This window comes from Prionailurus viverrinus, chromosome D3, assembly GCF_022837055.1.
Source record: "Prionailurus viverrinus isolate Anna chromosome D3, UM_Priviv_1.0, whole genome shotgun sequence".
Classification (NCBI taxonomy): Eukaryota; Metazoa; Chordata; class Mammalia; order Carnivora; family Felidae; genus Prionailurus; species Prionailurus viverrinus.
Genome location: NC_062572.1, coordinates 78,539,795 through 78,562,008, shown reverse-complemented (window position 1 = coordinate 78,562,008; position 22,214 = coordinate 78,539,795). Strand labels below are relative to the sequence as shown.

At 48.6% G+C, this 22,214-nt stretch overlaps 1 protein-coding gene across 1 annotated transcript in view; it reads left to right on the top strand.

Annotated features, from left to right (window-relative positions):
* Window positions 1-252: 252 nt before the first annotated feature.
* Window positions 253-22,214, top strand: part of ALPK2 (alpha kinase 2) — a 103,109-nt gene continuing 81,147 nt past the window's right edge. The window contains exons 1-3 of the mRNA XM_047828702.1: window positions 253-397; window positions 572-699; window positions 4,361-4,478. Coding sequence (XP_047684658.1) covers window positions 591-699; window positions 4,361-4,478 — 227 coding nt within the window. The 5' untranslated portion in view covers window positions 253-397; window positions 572-590. The remainder of the gene's footprint in view (window positions 398-571; window positions 700-4,360; window positions 4,479-22,214) is intronic.

Genomic DNA, 22,214 nt, shown 5'->3' with positions numbered 1-22,214 from the left:
CGCTCGTCCGGAGCTCCAAGGAGCACTGCTTGCCCAGTTTCAAAACACCTCCCCCCCCAGAGATTCATTTGCATTTAACTAAGGCCTCTTTTTTGGAGGCGAGTGTGCCTACGCACTTTTTGAGTCCCATGAAGAGACTTTGAGGACAGAAAGAAAGATGAGAGAGACGTGACACTGGCTGTGGGCTCAAGCAGAGACGCGGGGTGGATTAGTGGTTCTCCACTGGGGCTGCCCTCCCCAGGGACACTGGAAATGTCTGCGGACACTTTGGATTGTCGTGACTCGGGGGAGGGGTGCTGGTGGCACCCGGTGGGTCGAAGCCAGGGGTGCTGATGCTATGATGCACAGGGCAGACCCCACAACCAGACATCCGGTCCAAGGGCCAGCAGCGCCGCAGGTGAGAAAGCCCGCCCGAGGACTTCCCATCTGCCCACCAGCCCAAGTGCCAGTGCCCGGCCTCCGACGAGCCAGGGCGTGCTCCTTCTGTCCCTAAGGGCCACTAAACAAAACTCCCCGGACAGTCAGAGGAGCCCCAGAACAAATGTTGATGTCAGGGATTTGTGTTTTTCAGATTCACGAGGCACGTAAGGATGACAGACTCAGGAGGGCCCCAGAGGCGCACCCTTTGTTTTCTATCTACGTTGCTTTCCCAGAAAGTTCCTGAGAAGTCAGACGTCGTGCTTCGCTGCATGATATCTGGTAACCACCAGTGGCTCATTCTCCTCTGAAATCTCCCTGCGGACCCGGGTTTTTGGCTCACAGAGGCATTATTAAAAATCATTTGTGGGGCGCCTGGGTGGCGCAGTCGGTTAAGCGTCCGACTTCAGCCAGGTCACGATCTCGCGGTCCGTGAGTTCGAGCCCCGCGTCGGGCTCTGGGCTGATGGCTCAGAGCCCAGAGCCTGTTTCCGATTCTGTGTCTCCCTCTCTCTCTGCCCCTCCCCCGTTCATGCTCTGTCTCTCTCTGTCCCAAAAATAAACGTTGACAAAAAAAAAAAATTAAAAAAAAAATCATTTGTGAAAATGGCCTGGGAAGTCTGTTCTGAGTAACCAGTTGAACAACTAAATCCTCTATGATTTTTTTTTCCCCCCGAAGGATTTCTTTGAGTGACTTCCTGGATATAGCCTAGTGATCTTTTTCACTTCGCCTTGTGGTTCTGGGTTAGGCGACTCCCGCCCTGGTTATTTTTTCAGAGAATCCATTCTTAATTTCCTGTGTACATAGGAATGTCGTGAGTAATTTTCCTTCAGTCGATTTATTGGAACCTTCTTGATCACTCTTTCCTTGATATCCCCCAAACCAGCTACATACATCTCCCACTGCCCGCCTTCGTCGGGCATGCTGGTCAGCAGTGAAGAGGTAAAAACCAAGGCAGGGGGTGCCCAACGGAGGAGGAGCAGGGGGCTGGGATTCTCCCTGGGCTGGAGAATAAACAACCCAGACCTGACCCCAAATTGGTGCCCCCGGTGGTAAGAAGGATTTCTTATTAAACGAAAATAATAGGAGCAAAATAATTGGGTCAGGAAGTGGTACCTTGTACCTTGTGGATTGTTTCCTTTCTTGGACCGTGTCTCTACCGTCGAAAACATAGAGGCACCAGTGGTCTTTCCGGAGGGCGCACAGAAAACTCTTCTCCCCGGAGATCCCTTTTTCTAGATGGGGAGAGGAAAAGAGCCAGCTTCTGAAATGGCCGTGCTTCCTTAGCTGAAGTCATAACAAAATCTCATCTCTGGTCTGGGTGCTGGGGTGTCCACCTGTGAGTGAGTTCAGCCTCTTCGAGGCCAGAGCCAAGCCCCCATCTTTCTTGGCATTTGTCCATAGCCATTCAAATAGAGGGACGGACACACGTCCACCACTGAACCTCCATGCCGTGGCCCCCATGTGTCCTCAGGAAGCCCCAGTGTTTGGACGTACCCTAAACTTGGCTACCGGTCCCCACGCACAATGGCGAAACATTCTGGAGGTGGCTCTCCATGTGTGACCTGCAGGTAGGCTTAAAAAAACAAGGGTAGGATTTTGGGGCGAGGTTTCCAGCAAGTGGAGGGAGAAAAGAGAACCACCCACAAAGGTACAAGATACCACTTCCCTGTGTGAGTCTCATTTCTGGCTGATTATTCAGATCTATACTGCACAAGAGGAAAAAACCAGTCAGCCGCTAAGAAACTGGGGGCATCAACCAGCCCTGGTCGGTCTGAATGAAAAAATTGGAGTCCAAGAGATTCGAATGAGTGTCCCGGGCCCAGCTCATGCACACTTTATGTGCCTTCTTTTAAAAAAAAGGAATCCAGGATATACAAAAAAGGAGGAAGGAATTCCTGAGAAGGAATCCAAGAAAGCCGACTGAGAGGGGGACAAAAGGCTAAGAACAGGCAGAGATGAATTGTAACCCCCAACCTCCTTGGTGGTTTCTCAGGGAAGCTCATTTTTGGTGCTTTAGTCACTTGCCTGGAAGGGACTCAGCCAAACCACTGGGGAAGAAGGGTGTATCCTTGCACGTAGGTCTGTCTGCTCCTAGTTCCGGGGACCAAGTAGTCAGGCGGGCACTACCTGAAGGGGGAGACCAGGAGGATCACCCACGTTCATGGTGCTGGCACAGAGGTAGCCTAGCTGGGAGACGCCCCATCAGACAAGACACAGGGAGGGAGGCAGGGGCTCTGAGCACCGTCAGGACGGGTCCATGGTGCAGGGCCCAGAAACACGTGGGGTTCTTCTCTTCGTGGTGTCTGGGGCTGCTCACCAAAAATCCTGTGGTATGTCAGACACAGACACAAGAAGGATGAATCTAGAACACTGTTTTGTTTCCCAATACTGGGCTTTCCTCCTGTAGACAGGGCACATTTGGGTACGTTTTCAGTGTTACGGAGGCTAGGGGGGAAGCTCATTGGGACACACTGGAAACCTTCCTTCGCGGTCACAGGGGTAAAAAATCCCAAGGGGTGAATGGAATTCCTGGGGGTTTCACCAGATTAGTCCATCAGATCTGGTTACCGATCACAAGGGCAGGAGGAAGCCCTCCTGAGGGAGAAAGCGTAGGGCAGTTTCTGTGACGACACCAGTCAGGTATGCACAGGACCGGCCCGGAAATCATACACGCCTCATGAGGGGACTAATCCACTAACGTGCTAATCCACTTTGTTCTTCCCTCTTCTGTGCCATGGCATACGCTCAGCTCCGAGCGCCGTTTAAGGATACTTCTCCACAGGTATAGTGACTTCCGTGCAAATAGGAAATGAACATTTCAATGGTTTTATTCAATTCTTCGAGTAAAGTGGGAACCAGAAAGTAGGAACATTTGAGGAATTAGGTATTTATAGGCAGTTTAATAAGGGAATGTTAGGATAAGATTGTTGGACTAGGTAAAACACTGGTTAATGTCCTGTAGGGCGATAAACCAAGACTTACGGGGTTATCTTTTCTGCCAGGCAGGGATTATTTACGTCTCTGTTGGATAAAAATCTACAAGTTTGTATGTAACTTCACTAAATCTGGGAGTTTAACCATTTTTTAAGTTTATTTATTTATTTTGAGGGAGGCAGAGACAGCGTGAGCAGGGGAAGGGCAGAGAGAGAGGGAGGGAGAGAGAATCCCAAGCAGGCTGCGCCCTGTCAGTGCAGAGCCTGACGCGGGGCTCGGACCCACAAAACCGGGAGATCATGACCTGAGCAGAAACTGAGAGTCAGATGCTTAACCGACTGAGCCACCCAGGTGCCCCAAACTGGGAATTTTAATCAGTGGTAATCGTCAAATTAAACGATGTATATTCCCCTAGGTGATTCTTAGATGGACCTTTGTCCCCATAGGACACGGAAAGAAGATACTATCCACATTTTTTCCTCATATCCAAGTTTTAGATAATTTTTCTTTTTAAAAAAATGTTTATTCATTTTGAGAGAGAGAGAGAGAGAGAGAGAGAGAATGGGGGAGGGGCAGATAGAGAGGGAGAGAGGGAATCCCATGCAGGTTGCACGCTGCCAGCACAGAGCCCGACTCGGGGCTCGAACTCACAAACTGGGAGATCATGACCTGAACTGAAATCGAAGAGTTGGACACTTAACTGACTGAGCTACCCAGGTGCCCCTAGATGATTTTTCTTAATAGCTCCTTAGGGTTAGGGACAGCATTTCATTTTGTAGGCCTCATCCACACCCCTGCACAGGATCATCTTAGGTACGTGGCTTGCTCAATAGTGCTTATCGGACGATGCATTTGAATCAATGAGAGAGATTTTCCAGTTCCCCAACTGACACAGTTCAGCATGTCCATCCCTATGGCTTATTGCTCACTCCTATTCATTGCTTTATGATTTTCTTTTCTAAAAATGCCTACTGCAATAGGAATATTCTTCTGTTGTCATTGTCAGGTCAGCCCAAGCCAGAGGTAACTTGGTATAAGAATGGTCGAGCCATAGATGAGTGTGGCATTGTTTCCAGTTATGAATTCTTCCAGAATCAGTATATTCACCTGTTACATCTCTATCGGTAAGTAGACGTGCCTCTGTGGACTGTTTACAAAGGTCCCTGCATTGGGTCATGTGCTGGTTGTACCGGGTAATGTCAAAAGATTGACTCCCCTTTGCTTTTTTGCATCCTAACATTAGATGCCATGAGCAGGCATCAGGCAAGGCGTCCAGCTGAGCTCCTCTAATTGGCTTCTTTGATGGAATTACAACTTTACCTAGAACTTTATTCGAGGTGGTCCAGCCATTTTCATTCACTGGAAGAGCTTTTCATTTAATCTTATTCCCTCTGGAAAGTCAAGAAACACAACATGGTTTTGGCAGTCATTCAATCTCTCTTGAGTAACAATGGAAGGAAGAAGGAGTGGCTGGCCATGAACCCATAGCCCATTGGTGATGGACAGAAGGCTGAAAACCATGCCTTCTGGCTTTATTGTAGGAAGTCGTATGGTCTAGCATAGTGGTTTCTATTCTTTTTTGTTTCCCCAAGAACTATTCGGATGAAATCAGGAAGCCCCATGTGGGAGGCAGAGAAAATGAGAACTGCTTTGGTTGAGGGTGGGTGGAGAGTCTTTGCTCTTGGTCCCCAGTTGTTGCTGAATTGGTCACAGTGTTCCTTATGGGGACTGGGAGGAGTCCAAGGTCTGCAGAGTGTGTGTGAACATGACTGGGAGGCATGCGCATGTGCTGATAGACTTGGGTTTGAATTCTGACTCTACTGTTTTCTGTCTGTGTGACCTTAGCCAGTTATTTAACCTCTCCCAAACTAAATTTGTTGATCTGCAAAATAAAAGGAGTGCTGAAAGAATTAAATGATTTTATGCTCGTCAAGTTCTTGCTGTGTAGTAGTTATTCAATAAACACTCGCTTCCTTATCTTCGTATCCACTCTTTTGTTTCAAAGTATTCCCAGAGATCACTTGATCACGTTGGAAATCCTTGACTCAGCTGTCTTACAGAATAGCTAACCTGGTATTCAAGATGCTCGTTTATTCATCTACCATGTAATTCTTTTTTTTTTTTTTAATTTTTTTTTAACGTTTATTTCTTTTTGAGACAGAGAGAGACAGAGCATGAACGGGGGAGGGTCAGAGAGAGGGAGACACAGAATCCGAAACAGGCTCCAGGCTCCGAGCTGTCAGCCCAGAGCCCGACACGGGGCTCGGACTCACGGACTGTGAGATCGTGACCTGAGCCGAAGTCGGCCGCTCAACCGACTGAGCCACCCAGGCGCCCCTACCATGTAATTCTTTAAACATTATTCATCAAGCAACTGTAGTGGCAGCCATTTTGCATAATGCTGGGAGTAGAGATGAACAACAGAAACGTTGTGTATGCCCTCATCAAACCTCAAGTCCAGTTCCAGTGTTGCCAAGGCCTTCCCCTCCCCCCTCTTCATCCTGTTCCACTTAGAATCCATCTCTACGGTTCACAGTAATTCTAGTTACCCATGGCTCTGTCTAGCCTCAGACATTCTCTTCTCTTTTGCACAGGCCCCCCTTTGGTGTTTATTTATTGCTCAGGATTGACAGTTCGGTAGATTTGGGCCTCCAAGGTGCGGGAGACTTCTCTGTCTCACACTAATGTATCCTCTAAGGAGTGGTACAGTGCACCATAAATATTTGTTAAGAGGATGAGTGGAGAGATGTTGTATATATACCATACATATATGTGTTGTTAATTTAGATCAGCATTGGCAAACTTTTTCTAATTATTTTTTATGTTTATTTATTTTCGAGGGAGAGAGAGACAGTGTGTGAGCAGGGAAGGGGCAGAGAGAGAGGGAAACCCAGAATCTGAAGCAGGCTCCAGGCTCTGAGCTGTCAGCACAGAGCCCGATGCGGGGCTTGAACTCACAGACTGCAAGATCATGACCTAAGCTGAAGTTAGATGCTTAACTGACTGAGCCACCCAGGCGCCCGGCAGACTTTTTCTATAAAGGGCCAGGTAGTAAATATTGTAGGCTTTGAAGGCCTGATGGTCTCTCTCACAGATACTCAGCTCTGCCATCTAGTATAAAAGCAGCCACAGACAATATGGGGTTTTTTTTTGCCGGGGGGGGGGAGGGGTAGGGGCATGGCTGTGTTCCAATAAAACTTTAATTACAGGAACAAGTAGGGGGCCACATTTGGTCTGTGGGCCATAGTTTGCCAATCCCTGTTCTAAATGGTAAGATCCTTGAGTATCTACATGCTACCTACTTCTTTGTACGTTTTCCACTCTTGCCTTTGTCCCCCTGAACATTCAATCCGTATTTCTTGATCGATTAATTTTAGTCTCGCACTAAGCTAAAATATTATACCCACTTTTTTAGCCAGAAGAGAGGCTTAATGAATATTCTTTTACTTACGGAATGCCATTTAAGAATTGTGGTTTGTTATTTGCTATTTCTACAGGACCAGGAATGTAGGGAAAACCTGTGTTTGTACGGTAAGGGAGTTAAGGGATGGAGGGATGAGAAGGCCAAGATGACACCCCGGGGCAGGCGGGCCGGTTAAAATGGGAAGAGAAATTTAGGAAGAGAACTTGAGCTGTGGATGGGGCAGGGAGTCCTCATTCTCTTCGCAGAAGTCCAGCGGGGCTGGAACAAATCAAGACTTGAGATGACAGAATGTATTCTTTCCAAACTCCTATTCTGCCATTTGGAAAAGTAACTCACCAACTGGGAAAAGCATTCAGTCCTGGTATAAGGAATTTTAGTGGGGCCATGCACTAACAGATGTGGTTGCATTTTTGTGTTTAGTAGTAAATGAGCTTTGAACGTTCTAACTTTTTACAGCAGTTCTGGACCATAGCTGCCCATTTACATGACCTAGGGAATTTTTAAAACCCCCTAATGCTTGGCCTTCAACTTTGACTAACGCAGTCTGGACCCCAGATGATTCCAGTGTAATTGCCCAGGATGAAAAATTCCTTACATCCTAAAACATTCACCTGCAAAGCAGTTTGACTTCTATCAGTCTGTTAAGTGCCGGTTAGGAAAATGAATGTTACTTTGTGCAAATGCCCTTCAAAGATTTAAAGTGGGTTGTTAGTTATAATACTGGTCTCAAATTTTCTTGCCATTATGAGGTCACCAGAAGCCACCAGATTAACTCATAGTTCCCCAAAGGAAAGTACTTTTTATTTATTTATTTTTTTTTAATTTTTTTTTTTCAACGTTTATTTATTTTTGGGACAGAGAGAGACAGAGCATGAACAGGGGAGGGGCAGAGAGAGAGGGAGACGCAGAATCGGAAACAGGCTCCAGGCTCCAAGCCATCAGCCCAGAGCCCGACGCGGGGCTCGAACTCACAGACCGTGAGATCGTGACCTGGCTGAAGTCGGACGCTTAACCGACTGCGCCACCCAGGTGCCCCGGAAAGTACTTTTTAAACATCTAAAAGTACTTTAGTCTTTGGGTCTGAGTTTAGTCTTTGGGTCATTCAATCTGCACTCTTAGGTACTGAAAAGCTCTTGTTCCTGTGTTTCCCACGTTTTTGTTTTTGTTTTTTTTCTGGGATGGTAAACCTGCTCTGCATTTCTGCTTTGTGGCCAGGAGCTAATTAATCGGCCTACTGATCTTCCCCCTTTCCTCAACCGGGCAAGAGTGCCTCTGGGTCCTCCCGTGTTCTCCTCTCATACCCCTCTAATCTTGTAACACCGTGTACTTTGGACAAGTGAGAACACTTGGAGGAGATTGATCAGTGCTGTTGTGACCGTTACGTACCACAGGTCAAGTGTGCTTGGCAGGCAGGGGAATGGAAAGCGGGGAAAGCATTCCAGGGGACAGAGACATCAATAACAGCATGATTGGCGCTGTACCGTGAAAACGTTTTTTTGGTTTTTCGTGTGTTTCCAAAAGACGTGGGGGGTGGGGAGGAAATGCAAATGGATGTTTTCTACCTCAGAGAAAGCAAGTTGGAAGGAGTGAGTGTACAAAAGAGGAATTGTGGTCTGTCAGGAGCACAGTTCAAAGAAAGACAGGTGAACAACAGATAAAAATCTGTCCAGGAACCCACACCTAGGGCGAGACACTCCTCTCCACGGCAAGGAGGCCTCTCCATGGTCATGATCACGTCCCGCTGTGCTGAGAGAGCACAGATTACCAGAGAGGCAGGAGGGAGGGTGGGTGGACTGGGCAGGAAAGCATGGATGGGGGGGGGGCTGCCCTCCTCAGCTCACCCCTACAGATGACCTGGTGGTGGGGACGATGGCCAGGAGAACTGCACAGTCACCGTGAGCCAATCTGCTCATGATGTGTATGGGTTTAATAGCGTCCCCCCCCCTCGTCCCCACCCCTCCCCTGCAAATTCATGTTCACCTGGAACATCAGAATGTGACCTTATTTGGCAATACGATGTCTTTAGCTGTAGTCATTTGAATTAAGGTGACATCACCATGGATTAATGTGGGGTTTAATACCATGACTGGTGTTCTTATAAAAAGGAGAAAACAGACACAGACAGAGGGGAGTGGGAAGACAGGCAGAGACCGTAGTGATTCGGCCGCGAGCCAGGAAACGTGAGGACTGCCCACCACCACCGCCACGGCCACCAGAAGCTACGAGGGGGCGAGGAGAATCTTCCTTAGAGGCTTCAGAGGGAGCATGGCCTTGCCCACACCTTGATTTTGGACTTCCAGGCTCCAGAACTGTGAAACAATAAATTTTTGTTGTTTTTCTTTTTTCTTTCTTTTTTTTTTCTTTCTTTTTTTTTTTTTTTTTTTTTTGCTACCTCTCTGTGGTAATATGTTTTGACAGCTCTGGGAAGCTAATACATAGTTATCTGAGCATTCTTAAAAAAAAAAAAAAGTGCTGCCATTGGCCGACCTTGACTTCTGTGATAATGTAGCCCTGGCTCCCAAAATACCAGCTGAGTTCACCTGGGCGGCCTGGGAGGCAAGGGGGCAAGGGAGCAAGGAAGATTTTTCCAATTATGCCTCAAACTGGATATCGATTATTCGAGATTTTGATGGAAAAATCGATATGAAGGTTTCCTGGGTCACTTGTGTTTCACCCCCAGGGGACATTTGGCAATGTGTGGAGATATTTTTGACTGTCACAGCTGGAAGGGGTGCTACTGAGTAGAGGTTAAGGATGCTGCTAAACGTTGGACATTGCTACGTTGCTAAACGTTGCCCTCCCCACCACAAGGGACTCGGCCCCTCTCCCACTGTGGTTCTCCAGGCCCACTGGTCCCTTCCCTGCAGGGGACAGCACAGCACTCAGATGCCCGGGAGCTTCGGGGACAAAGCCCTGACTCCTGAAAACAGCTGCTCTTTTCTGGAGTATGTCACTCTCTCCCTGCTGTTTCCAGCCCAGAGGAACTTTCCCAGAGGCCTTCTTTGAGGCCGCGGTCAGCACTAACACAGTGTTGTTTCCCTGCCCATTATGCTTTCATTTGGCTTCTGTCTGTGTCCTGACTGGACAAAGCTCCGTGAAGACGGGACTCTTTGCTCACCGCCTGGTCGATATTGGCTGTGTGAAGCTAGTGCCTTCTGCCTCGCTTCTGTCCTCCCTTCTTCGTTGGCAGGTCAGCTCGTAGGGGCAGCAGGGACTGGGATTTCTGTTATTTCTGATCCCCACAGCCTCATGTGCTCGTCAATGATGACACAGTTCTCCAGGTTCTTCCTCCAGGCCCACATTTCTGCTGTTGTCGTGCCCTGCGACTTATTCGCTGTGTGGCCTCGAGCGAGTCCGTGAACTTCTCTGTGCTGTGGTGTCTTCATAAAATGATTTCGGGGAACGGTTTAAGTGAGATTCTTCACGCAGAATGGTCAGCAACGTGCGTGTTAGGCTTGTAACAAATGCTAACTAGTTAGTAATTAATATCATTTTCCTGCCCGCTCCCTGCAAGCCGCATGGTTCCAGAATTACTCTGAAAGAATCACTCTGCCCTAGCTTGTAGTAGCTGTATTTAGAGCCGGGATCGTTTTGTATGAATGGTTTTGAAAAGTGTTCGAATCAGTGGTGGATTTTCAAAGATAGGAAAGACGTGGACATTTAACAGGTGAGCAGCGACCCACACGGAGAAGTTGAAGCTGTTTTTCTCATACATGTTTATACCCGAAACCCTGTTTGGATGGTTTTTTTTAGATGGTGGAGTCTGTGACTTTAATGATGTCTTAGCCGTTTTAGTTATTCCTCACGTCTAGGTGGACAGCCCCCAGGAGCGCTGGGACACTGTGTTATACTCCCGAAGCGTCTCTGGTGTGTAGCAAAGAGTTGTCAATACGTGCTTGTTGTCTGAGCCAAAGACTTTGGTTCCTGGAGGTCATCACCCTCTTCCTGTACACGATCACCCAGGGAAAACCAAGCTCCTTGCCAAACATCTAAAACACATGCCTTGTTGGTCGAAAAAGAGTCTGGGCAAATAAGAATAGGAAAATCAGTTAAGAATATCTCTATTCCCGAAAGAAACGCTTCAAGGCACATATCCTGTTAACAGTAGAATTGTCACCATCAACTTTGCTCACAAAGGACAGGAGGTTATTTGCACCATGGAGAGCAAGGATCTGAAGCCAAGTTGTCTGGATTTAAATCCCAGATCTTACAAACTGTACCATCTGGGGCAAGTTACTTAGCCTCTCTGAGCCTTAGTTTTCTCATCTGCAAAATGGGGATAATGATAGTACCTGCTTCATAGGATTGGTATGGGGAGGAAACCAACATGTGCAAAGAATTTAGAATACTCTGTAAATAATAGTTATTTTATGCAATTTGAACATAGCCCCACAATGAACTTAATTTTGGCACTGATTTAAAAAAAAAATAGGGCAACTTGGAGGTAAGAAGGATAGCAGAGTTTGGCAACATCCCCCCCCCCCCCCCCCCCCCGCTATTTCCCTCTCGGAGGATAAAATATAATTAACGTGTTTCATCAAGGAACCATGGGGTAGAAATAAAGATGACTGAATCTTGTTATGTCTTGGCTAAGACAGAAAAGGCATTTTATCCGAGGTAGGAGAGCATTTTGTGAACTTTGTGTTCCCTCGAGCTTAAGTAGGTGTAATAAGTCTTAAGGGTGACTGGGAGAACTTTCGGCACCGTGAAGGCCTCTGTGTTCCCAGCACGGAGCCCAGATGGCATTCTTCTTGAATGAATTCAGCATTCCACTCATTCCTCAGACCTCGCCTGGAGCATTTCTTGAATGAGTCCTGAGGGTCTGATGAGAAACTCCCATTTAGTCCCCAGGGTGATAGTTCCGTGCTGAGAATCCACAGCCTGTCCTGACATTCTGGTTTTGGCTTTGGTTCGGTAAGTGTGTGCATGGTTATGGGAGCCGCACTGTGGGACACTCATCTTTTCCTGGGGGCTGGATTTGGGCCATTGCTTCCCCCCACGGTGCTGGCTCCCGGGGCAAATCAATGCTGGTTTGGGAGCAGGTGACAGATTGATCCAAGAGCCCCTCCCAAGACGTCAGGGCAGCGAAAGGTGCACTCATCACTGGAAATTGGACATGTGCTAAATATCTTTGTAAATGCCACTCCATCAACACCTTCTGAGGATTTAGAGCAGACCAGTAACACTAGGGGAGTTTTGGGCCAACGGGGGTTCTGTCTTAATTTGTAATCATAGAGTCGTGACCCAACGCTTCTGATGATCGACGCGATGGGGAGTCTCGCTGATGGAAAAATCACGGAGTTAGTATTAGCAATCATTTGACCGACTCCCCCTTTAAAGGGGGACATCGTAAAGAAGGTACTTGGCAAGGGCAGACAGCTCCTTGAGGGAAAAGGGGGAACCAGTCAGGCCCTGTGAGTCCTGGCATGGGCTTTGCTCCACCTCTGAAGGGAGAGGTGCAGGGCAGGGGGTTGGGAGTGGGGGTGGGGAGGCACTAAGAACAAAGTTTGGTTTGGGAACATGTGTCTTTGTCTTGGCCAGCACAGCCCTGTTTTCTGCCTCTCGTGCACTTAGCCAAGGGCTTCCATGAAATTTACTTCTACCTTTGCCCCATCACACCGGGGGGCTTCTCTTGCCTCTGCCTCCACCCGTCCTCCTCGCCTTGCTCTTAGTTCTCTGGGCTACTTGGACCCCGAACCTCCTCTCTGCCTGCCTCCAGACTCTAATCGCTTCTGAACTGCCTGGATTGCCCTCTCCCTTCTTCTGAGTCCTGCAAGGTTGGTCCAGTCCCAGCATCTCAAACTCTCAGCCCAGACCTCAGCCCGAGCCCCCCTCATATGGGTGGGGAAGGCCAACCTGAGTACCTCCTCTAGGCCACACCTGAGCCCCAGATGAACCCAAGAATGAGCTGGACCCGTGAGAGGGGGTTGGACCTGGCCTGGTCCACCTGACCCTGACTGCGTTAGTCAGCTCAGAAATTGCACACGCTGGGGGGCTTACCCAACAGAAATTCATTTCTCACAGTTCCAGAGGCTGGAGTCTGAGATAAAGATACCAGCATGGGGGGTTCTGATGAGAACCCTCTTCCAGGCTGGCATACAGCTGCCGTCTTGCTGTGTCTCTACATATGGTAAGCAAGCTTTCTGCTGTGTCTTCTCATAAGGGCACTAATCCCATCACGAGGGTCCTATTCTCATGGCCTCATCTAACCCTGATTGCATCCCAAAGGCCACATCTGCAAATACCATCACATTGGGAGTTAGGGCTTCGACATAGACATGTTAGGGGGACACAGCTCAGTCCATAGATTTCCCTAAATGTGGAAGTCATCGTAGCCATGTGCGGGGACAGGCCTAGACCAGGCCAGTGGAGGCAGATATGGGGCTACTGAGTAAGAGTCAAGGATTTGCAACACTCTGTGAGGCCACGTGTGGGTATTTCTGAGGGATGGCTCAAGGGTTACTGCCTGGGGTCAAGTCTTGGCCCTGCCTCTTAATTGGGCATGTTGCTTATCTTCTGTCTGCCTCAGTTGCTAGACGTGTGAAATAGGAATACTAATAGTATCTACCTTGCTGGGTTGGGTCAAGATTAAATGAGATAATACACATTAGGCTTTTAGAACAGTGCCTGGAACTTAGCAGATGCTTAGTAAGTGTTTATTCTTTCTACTCTGAGGTCCGTACTTTGTCAGACACAAGTCATGCTTGGTCATGAATTTGCAAGTAGAATCAGGCTGCCTGCCCATTTCAGAGAAGATGGGGTCAAACAGATCTCTGAGTTCTTGAATGAGAATCTTGGTGCAGATTCCTGAGCTGATGTTAAGAAGCCAGGCTTGGGAGGCCTGGGTGGCTCAGTCGGTTGAGCATCTGACCCTTGATTTTGGCTCAGGTCATGGTCCCAGGATCGTGGGTTTGAGCCCCGCGTGGCGATCCCTGCTGAACATGGACTCTGCTTAAAATTCTCTCTCTCCCTTTCCCTCTCTCTCTCTCCCTCCCTCCCTCCCTCTACTCCTCTCCCTACTTGTGCACTCACGTTCTCTCTCTCTCTCTCTCTCTCAAATTAAAAAAAAAAAAAAGAACAAGAAGCCAGGCTCAGGCTAAAGACATGGGCTCTACCTGGGTGGTCAGAGCAGGTGCAAAACTGTATGTGAACCTTGGGACAATTCTTTTGTCCAGATCTTGATGCCTTAACTCATTTCTGGAGCCATTTCCGAACTCAGAGACATGAGTCAGGTCTAGCAGCTTGCTCGCACATGGCCTTGCACTTTGTCTTCCTTCTACGTGGCATGTTGTCTCCCCACACGGCCCCATGGTTAGTTCTCATGTCTGCTCCAACTCCCCTGAGCACTAAGACCTTCTCTGACCCAGCCACCAATAGCACTGACTGCCCCCAGCGTGTCCTACCTTTCTTATCTCGCTTTATTTTTCACATAACGTGTGTGTGTTTGTGTGTGTGCGTATATATGTACATTTAACAGCTTTGCGTAGGTGTAACTGACACACAGTGAACTCCACATGTAAAGTGTCCAGTTTGGTTTGCTTTGATGCATACACGCACCCGTGAAGCCATCACCATTATCAAGATGAACGTATCTATCACCCTCAAACAATTTCTCCGTGTCCCCTTTGCAGCCCGGCCTTCCTGCCTCTCTCTGCCCACTGATCCTCCCACGGTAACCCAACGGCCTCCTATCACCGGAGACTAGTTCATGGTTTCTAGAGTTTTATATAAATGAGATCACAGAGCACGTACTCTTTTGTATCTGGCTCCTTTCACTACACATAATTATCTTGAGAAGCATCTGTGTCCTCTGGTATGTCGATAGTTCATTCCTTTTATTGCCGACCAGCTTTTGTTTTTGTTTTTGCTTTTTTAGTGTTTCATTGTTAGGATCCAGCAGAATTTGTTATTCTGTTGAAGGTCTGAGCCCCACATCTCAACCCTCCTCTCCTTTCTTCCCTGTAACAGGTCATAAAACTTCTGTGTGAAGGGTATATTTCTGGTGCCAGGGCGACGGAAGACATCTTTATCAGTAGGAGACAGGGAATGGGGGGCCAAGAAATGCATACAAACCTTGTCAAACTCATTCTTCCCTTCCTAGTTACTTCTTCACCATTTGCTACCTCTAGCCCAAACCCTTTTGTCTTACCGATTCTTCACAAACTTACTGGTTCTTTGTCTAAAAGGTATAAAAGGCTCCTGCTCGCGTCACTTCTTTGGGTCTTCATTCTCTTGGGAAGGCTCCTCCGTCCATGCAAAAATTCAGTGTATGCCTTTCTCTGTACCACAGCTGTCCTCCAAAACAGAATCTACTAACGTGTGTGCTGGAGTGTAACTCAAAGATGAAAGGCAGATGTGAATCCGTCCTTGTCAGTTTAATTTTCAGACCCATCCAGGGACCCTCCCAGGGTCGAGGAAACTGTGTGCTTCCTTGCAGAACCATTCCATGGGCAGCCATGTGAACGGGGAGGACGCAATTTGAATTACTGTGGCTTCTTGGTGGTCGGCCAGCTGTTAACTCTAGAGGCCACGCTGTTTAAGAGGATTGTGAAGCCAGGAAATAATAGTAAAATTGTAAGATAATTTCCTCCCGGCTGCCAGGGGCTCCACCTGCTCATGCCCACGTCCCAGGCGATGGGAGAGCTGCAGAGGCGTGGTGAGATGGCCCAAATGACAGAGCGGGACCTAGCAAGCACCAAGCCTCCGGCAGAATGGCAGACAAAGAGACACAGTCACATGGTGATGGCTTCTTCCCTGACCGCAGGTCTCCCAGGATGCTTTTGAGAGAGAATTTCTCGGGTCTGATTTCGTGCATTCTCCCTGCCTGGGTCCAGTAGTTGGTTTAAAAAAAAAAAAAGATATATATATCTATCTATATATATATATATATATATATAGATATATATATGCAAAACCAGCTCTAACACCCACATTCCTGCCTGCGGGGGCAGCTTGCCAGGCATTTGTTTAGTGGGAACTCAGCTCAAATTGAGCAGCAAGTCAAGTGACAGCTGCTATTTTTTTTCTGAGAATTTAATAAGGGGACTTTCACCCTCTAGAGATATTGGAGTCCTCCGGCTGGAAGTGACTCGCAGACCTTGCCTTCAAACTTGATTTTAGAGCGGCAGCAGCCACAGCAGCCACAGCCCCGGGGCTGGGTAGACTGCCTGCGTCCCAGCCCTCATCGGATTCTGCGTTTTAACAAGATCCCAGGCGATTCCCGTACCCAGTGACACACGGGGAGCCCGGCTCTGCAGACCATCCTGCTCCTGGCTCTCTGTTACGTTTAAAAAATGCTGATACTCAGGTCCTACCCCTCAGAAGGTCTGATTTAATTGGTCAGACCCAATTGGTTTTTACTTTATAGATCACCCAAGGCCCAGAGAGATCACGGGGCTCATCCAGGTTCTTAACAACTGGTTAGGAACAAAGCCAAGATTAGAAGCCAAACATTCTAGGGGCGCCTGGGTGGTTCAGTCCGTGAAGCGTCTGACTTTGGCTCAGGTAACGATCTCACTGCTTGTGGGTTCGAGCCCTGCATCGGGCTCAGGGCTGACAGCTCAGAGCCTGGAGCCTGCTTCGGATTCTGTGTCTCCCTCTCTCCCTGCATTTCCCTGCAGCACAGCTGTCCTCTAAAACAGAATCTACTAACATGTGTGCTGGAGTATAACTCAAAAAGAAGTGATCGTGAGGACTGCCTTCAAAAATAAGGGTTAATGGAGGGCCTACTGTATGCCAGGGCCGATCAAGACCCTGGGGACCCGGTAGAGAGCACAGTGAACCCTGGTCTCATGGGACAGGGAGAGAGGAAGAGTCGCGCATTAACGATGCCAGCAAAATCAGTAGTGTTGGGTGACAAAGAGGAAAGGGGAGGGAAAGAGTCTCAGGACAGGAGGTGGCTCTGCTGAGGTGCTATAAGCAGAGGTGTGAAGGGTAAGAGGGAGAGGTGTGGGGTTGTGCTGGGGAAGAGTGTTCTCAGAGGGACCAGCAGGGGCAGCAGGAAGCCGGAGGTGGGAGCGTGCCAGGTCACGGTGGCTGCAGAGGAGACCGGGCAGGGCGGGAAAGACCCCCCCTCCCCCCCCCCCCCCCCCCCGCAGCATCAATGCCATAATCCAGACCAGAGATGAAGTGGCCCAATCCAGGGTGGTCCTGGAGCAGGTGGCAAGAAGCCGCCAGGTTCTGGCCCCATCTGCCAGGAGTTGCCGCTGGATTGGATGCAGAAGCGGGGGTGAAAAATGGACTCTGAGGCGTGCCCCCTGAGCGATGGGTAGAACGAAATATTTTTGAGACAAGACACAGGTTTGGGTGGGAAAATCCAGAGTTTGGTCTGGGGCATGCCAGGTGTTTGATGAGTTAGCAGTGCTGGTCTTTCAGAAATTCTAAGCTGACTTGCTTTTATAAAAGAGCTCTGGGTCCTCCAGTGTTTGCTGGTATGTTGTCCTCAGTCCTGCTCTCAAGCTGCCTTGTCTGTCATAGACGGATTTACAACTGAATGTAGGAGCTTTCCTACTGTCCCAATGTACCTTGAGATTTCTGGACACATTCTGGGCATTGTGATAGCCTGCGTGGTGGGTAGGGACTATTTCCGGCTGTGCTTGAGTTTTCTTTTGCCAAGAGGGTTTGGTTGTCTGTTAACTAAGCCTGATGGTAATAATGCTGTAGGCTTTTTTCCCTTCAGAAGTCCATTTGCTCATTTCTTATTTAAAGAATATCTGGTCAGGTGATTCAGGTCATGATCTCGTGGTTTGTGGGTTTGAGCCCTGCGTCGGGCTCTGTGCTGACAGCTCGGAGCCTGGAGTCTGCTTTGGGTTCTGTGTCTCCCCCCCCTCTGCCCCTCCCATGCTCACGCTCTGTCTCTCTCTGTCTCTCAATAATAAATAAACATTAAAAAATGTTTTAAAAAGTCAGGTAATTTTGGGGCGCCTGGGTGTCTCAGTCAGTTAAGCATCCGAATTTGGTTCAGATCATGATCTCACGGTTTGTGGGTTTGAGCCCTGCATCAGACTCTGTGCTGATGGCTCGGAGCCTAGAGCCTGCTTTGGATTCTGTGTCTCCCTCGCTCTCTGCCCCTCCCCCACTCATGCTCTGTTTCTCTCTGTCTCAAAAAGAAACAAACATTAAAAAAACGTTTAAAGAATATCTGGTCAGCCTGCGTGGCTCCCAGAGATTCAAAAGCCTGTCAAAAGCTTAGCACTTCTGTGCCAAAATACAGCCAAGAAATCACGCCTGATACATACCCAGGCAAAGATACTTCCTCTTCCATCAACTTACCGATTCCCCTAACTCCTTCATGACCATACGAGAGCTAAGATTCATTTAGGTGCTTCTGGGCTCCGCCTCCCCCTTAGAATCACCTGGGAAGCTTTAAAAAATACGCATGGCAAAGCCCATCACCCTCGAGAGGCTGCTTCATTGCTTTTTTTTTGGTAGGGCCCTGACCCTGGTATTTTCCCCCTTTGAAATACTGCATTTTTTAGAGCAGTTTTAAGTCCATTGCAAAAGTGAGCAGAAAGTACAGTTTTCATATCTGCCCCCCAACGCACAGCCTCCCCTACTGTCAACATCCCCCCGCCAGAGCGTTACGGTTGTTACTATCGGTGAGCCTCCGGGAGCCATCATTATCAGCCAGGGTCCGTGGTTTACATTAGGATTCACTCTTGGTGTTGTACATTCGATGCTTTTGGATGAATGTGTCATGACATGTATTCGCCATTATAGTATCATACAGAGTACTTCGCTGCCCTAAAAACTCTCTGGCCCTGCTGTTTCTAGAATGCATCCCGAGTGATTGTAATGTGCAGCCAGAGCTGAGAACTACTGGGTCGGTGTTTACTGCGTGCCGGGCCCTGCTTTAAGCACTTTTAGTAATTACCTGCCGTTGTCCTCATGTCAGCCTCTGGTGTAGGTACAGGTATTGTCCTTCGGTAGCTTGTCAACGTCACACGGTGAATGGGCAGCGTGTGGACCCAGGCCGTCTTGCTGCGAAGTCTGTCCCTTAACCCCTGTGTCATACTGGCCTTGCAATCTGCTCTCTCACCGGCCCAGAATTGGGTGAAGGAGAAAAGTAAGATTTCCCCTGCGGTCTGCCCGCGGGCCATGCTGCTGAGCGGAACTCTGAGCCTCTCAGCCCACTGCTCCTGTCCTTCAGGGCCCTTTCTTTCCTGTCCCTTACGCAGGACCTGCTCGGTCCAGCTCTGGTACAGTTGCCAGGAATGCCCTCCCCCCTTTCCCACCAGCCAAAATGTAATCCTTCCCCCTGTGCTCAAGTTCCACGCTCCTGGCATGAGGTCCGACGATCCGGGCCACCCTGACCTCTCCCCTCCTAGCACCAGAAGCACTCCCTGCCTCGATGGTGCCTTTGGGGATTCGGTGACGCTAGAGTTTGCAAACTGCATACCGCTCCCTGTTTGACACCCGAAAGTCTTCTTCTCTCTCTGCAAAATTGGCATTTCCCCTGGGGAAGGAAACAGGTCCTGTGCCGTCAATTTCTCTGGGACTTAATATTGTTGTAGGTCCAACAGGACGTATGGGAGAATGAGGTGTCCCTGCTCAAGCGGGGGCCACAGGCCATGTCACGTATGGAGAGCGGGGTCCCTCCATTCTCACTCTGGTACACCGTGCACTTGTGGGGAGCATCTTACCGAATGGCTTCCCTTCCTCCCTAAATGGCCGCTTTGATCTGATTCCCAGGGAGTCCCATTTGGGGCCTGAGGTCCAGACTCCTCAGTCTGCGGTGGAAAGTGTCCCATGATCCAGGCCCCTGCTCAACTCCCGGTGGGTGACCGTACCTCCTGATTTACCTGAGTCGGCCTCAGTTTCCCTGGGATGGCGCTGGTTTCTGCCTGTGGTCACGGTGTATCAATAGTGTCCCTTTTCATTCTCTAAACTGTCCTGTTTAAATGATAAATAAAGCGGTGGCTCTACCTTTGAGCCCACAACTCTCCCAGCGGCTCACCTTGTGGCTGTCCCTCCTTCCTGGAATGATCAGCCCCCTCCCCAACCCCAGGCATATACCAACTTTCCTGCCAAAGTCCTACGGGGTATTTCCTGGGCCTGCTTCAGCTTTTGCACCCACTGTCCTGCATTGTAGCTGTTGGTATAGATAGGCCATTTCTCTTATTGGATGAGAAGCTCCTAGCAAGGGCCTAGGAATTTACCACGTCCGTCTTCTACAAGGAGGCCAACACAGTGCCTTACACACGGTAGACACTTCTGATCATTTTTTAACTGTGTGACTTAAGGCAGTCACATCTCCTCTGGGCCTCAGTTCCAGTAAACTAGATCATCTCTGTATCACTCAGGGCCTAACCAGGAAGACAAAAGCTATTTTCAAGCATGAAATGCGGGGTTATATAGGTAACTGAGCCAAACAGGGGTCACCCAGAGATTCACGTCAGCAGGAAGTCGCCGTCTCCGAGGCTGCTCCGTCGAAGGGAGGCCGCAGGACTGCTAGTTCTGGGTCACAGGGCAGAAGGGGTATATGCAGCCTATTAGAAATGCCACCTGAGGCTGGCTTTCCCCTTGTCCCCCCTCTCCAATCTCCTGCCTCCCTGTGCTCCAGGGTAGCAAGAAGCCAGCGGTGCTGGGAGCCCGGGAGACAGCCTCGAGGGTCAGCTCCGAGAGAGACAGGGCAGAGCAAAGAAGGGCACAGCGGGGAGGGAGGCAGGCCCCAGAGGGCCACAGCTCCAAGTCCCCTTTCAGTCTTCAGACTGGTGGCTCATTAAATCTGTTGGATAAATGAGTAAATCGGTAAATGCGTGCGGAAACTCCTCATCAGTTTGGAAATACACGTAGCTGCTTGCAGAAGATGCGATCAAGAAGGTCTGTGTGTTTCTACTATTAGAATTCTTCCATAACATAATATAGAATTCTCTATAACAAACGTAGGTTTGGGGCATGAAAAAACCCAAGCCCTTCTTACTCCATTAGTTATTCTGAATGATTCAATCAATAAAATCGATAGTAGCACTTAGGGAAGTAATACAATACAGACACTTAGTGCAAGAAAATATTTTGACCTTCACCTGGCAAGGTTGCAGATGTCATCGTGTAAGTATTTATTGAGCAGAGCGCTCTCCCTCCTCCCTGCTGCATGGGCAGGAGAGGCTCAGAAAATCCACGGGGTGGGGACAGAAGGCGGGGGCTTTGGAGGCCTCCCCACCTCCGCATTCCTGGCGGCACCGATGAAAACACTGCAGGCATTTTGTTCCCAGAACTTGTTTTCCTCCACTGGGAAGTGGAGAACATAGTAAACTAGAACAGTAGTTCTCTGAGATCCAGAGAAGATTCCACATCTCACCTCGAGCCAAAAAGCTTGAGCCTCGTCTCCCACGAACCGTCTTCGGGGCGTCTGGTCAGATCGCATGGTTTGAGTTTCAGGAATTTTAATTCTGCGGGGAGAGTTTTCTGGGGAGCAGGGGAATGACCTTCAGGAGACAAAAGGAAGAAGAGAAGAAACCTGAGCCGGAAAATCTACTTTGCAGCCTACATGGAGTAAGTCATTCTGTTTTGTTTGTGTCACTGGGATAGTGAATGAATAGACATGTGAAGTAATGCATGTGAAAACCCACCACCCAAGGGTGCAGTCATGGTGGGGATTGAAATGTAGGCATTTCAAAGAATATCAGGGCACCTGGCTGGCTCAGTCGGTTAATTGTCTGACCTAGGCTCAGGTCATAATCTCATGGTTTGTGAGTTCAAGCCCTGCATCAGGCTCTCTGCTGACAACGCAGAGCCTGCTTGGGATTCTGTCTCTCTCTCTCTCTCTCTCTCTCTCTCTCAAAAATAAATAAACATTAGGGATGCCTGGGTGGCTCAGTCGGTAGAGTGTCCAACTTTGGCTCAGGTCGTGATCTCGCGGTCTGTGAGTTCGAGCCCCGCGTCGGGCTCTGTGCTGATGGCTCGCTGCCTGGAGCCTTCTTTGGATTCCCTTCTCCCTGACCCTCCCCCGCTCACGCTCTGTCTTTCTGTCTCTCTCTCTCTCAAAAATAAATAAACACAAAAAATCATTTAAAAAAAGGAAAGAAAAGAAACAAAGTAGGCCTGTCACCTCAAGGAAAACTAATAGTATCTATTGCTTGTGATGAGAACCCAAACTTTTTTAAAAGGCACAAACTTCTGGTTAAAAAATAAGTAAGTCCTGGAAACATAATATACAGCATGGTGACTGGAGCTAATAATACTGTATTGTATATTTGAAAGTTGCTAAGAATAGATCTTAAAAGTTCTCATCACAAGAAAAAGAAATTTGTAACTCTGAGTGGTGATCGATGTTAACTAGACTTACTGTGGTCGTTTCTTAACATATACAAATATCAAATCATTATTTGATACATCTGAAGCTAATGTAATGTTATGTCTGAAGCCAACGTACATCTGAAGCTAATGCAATGTTATATGTCAATCTGAAGCCAATGTAATGTTATATTTCAATTAC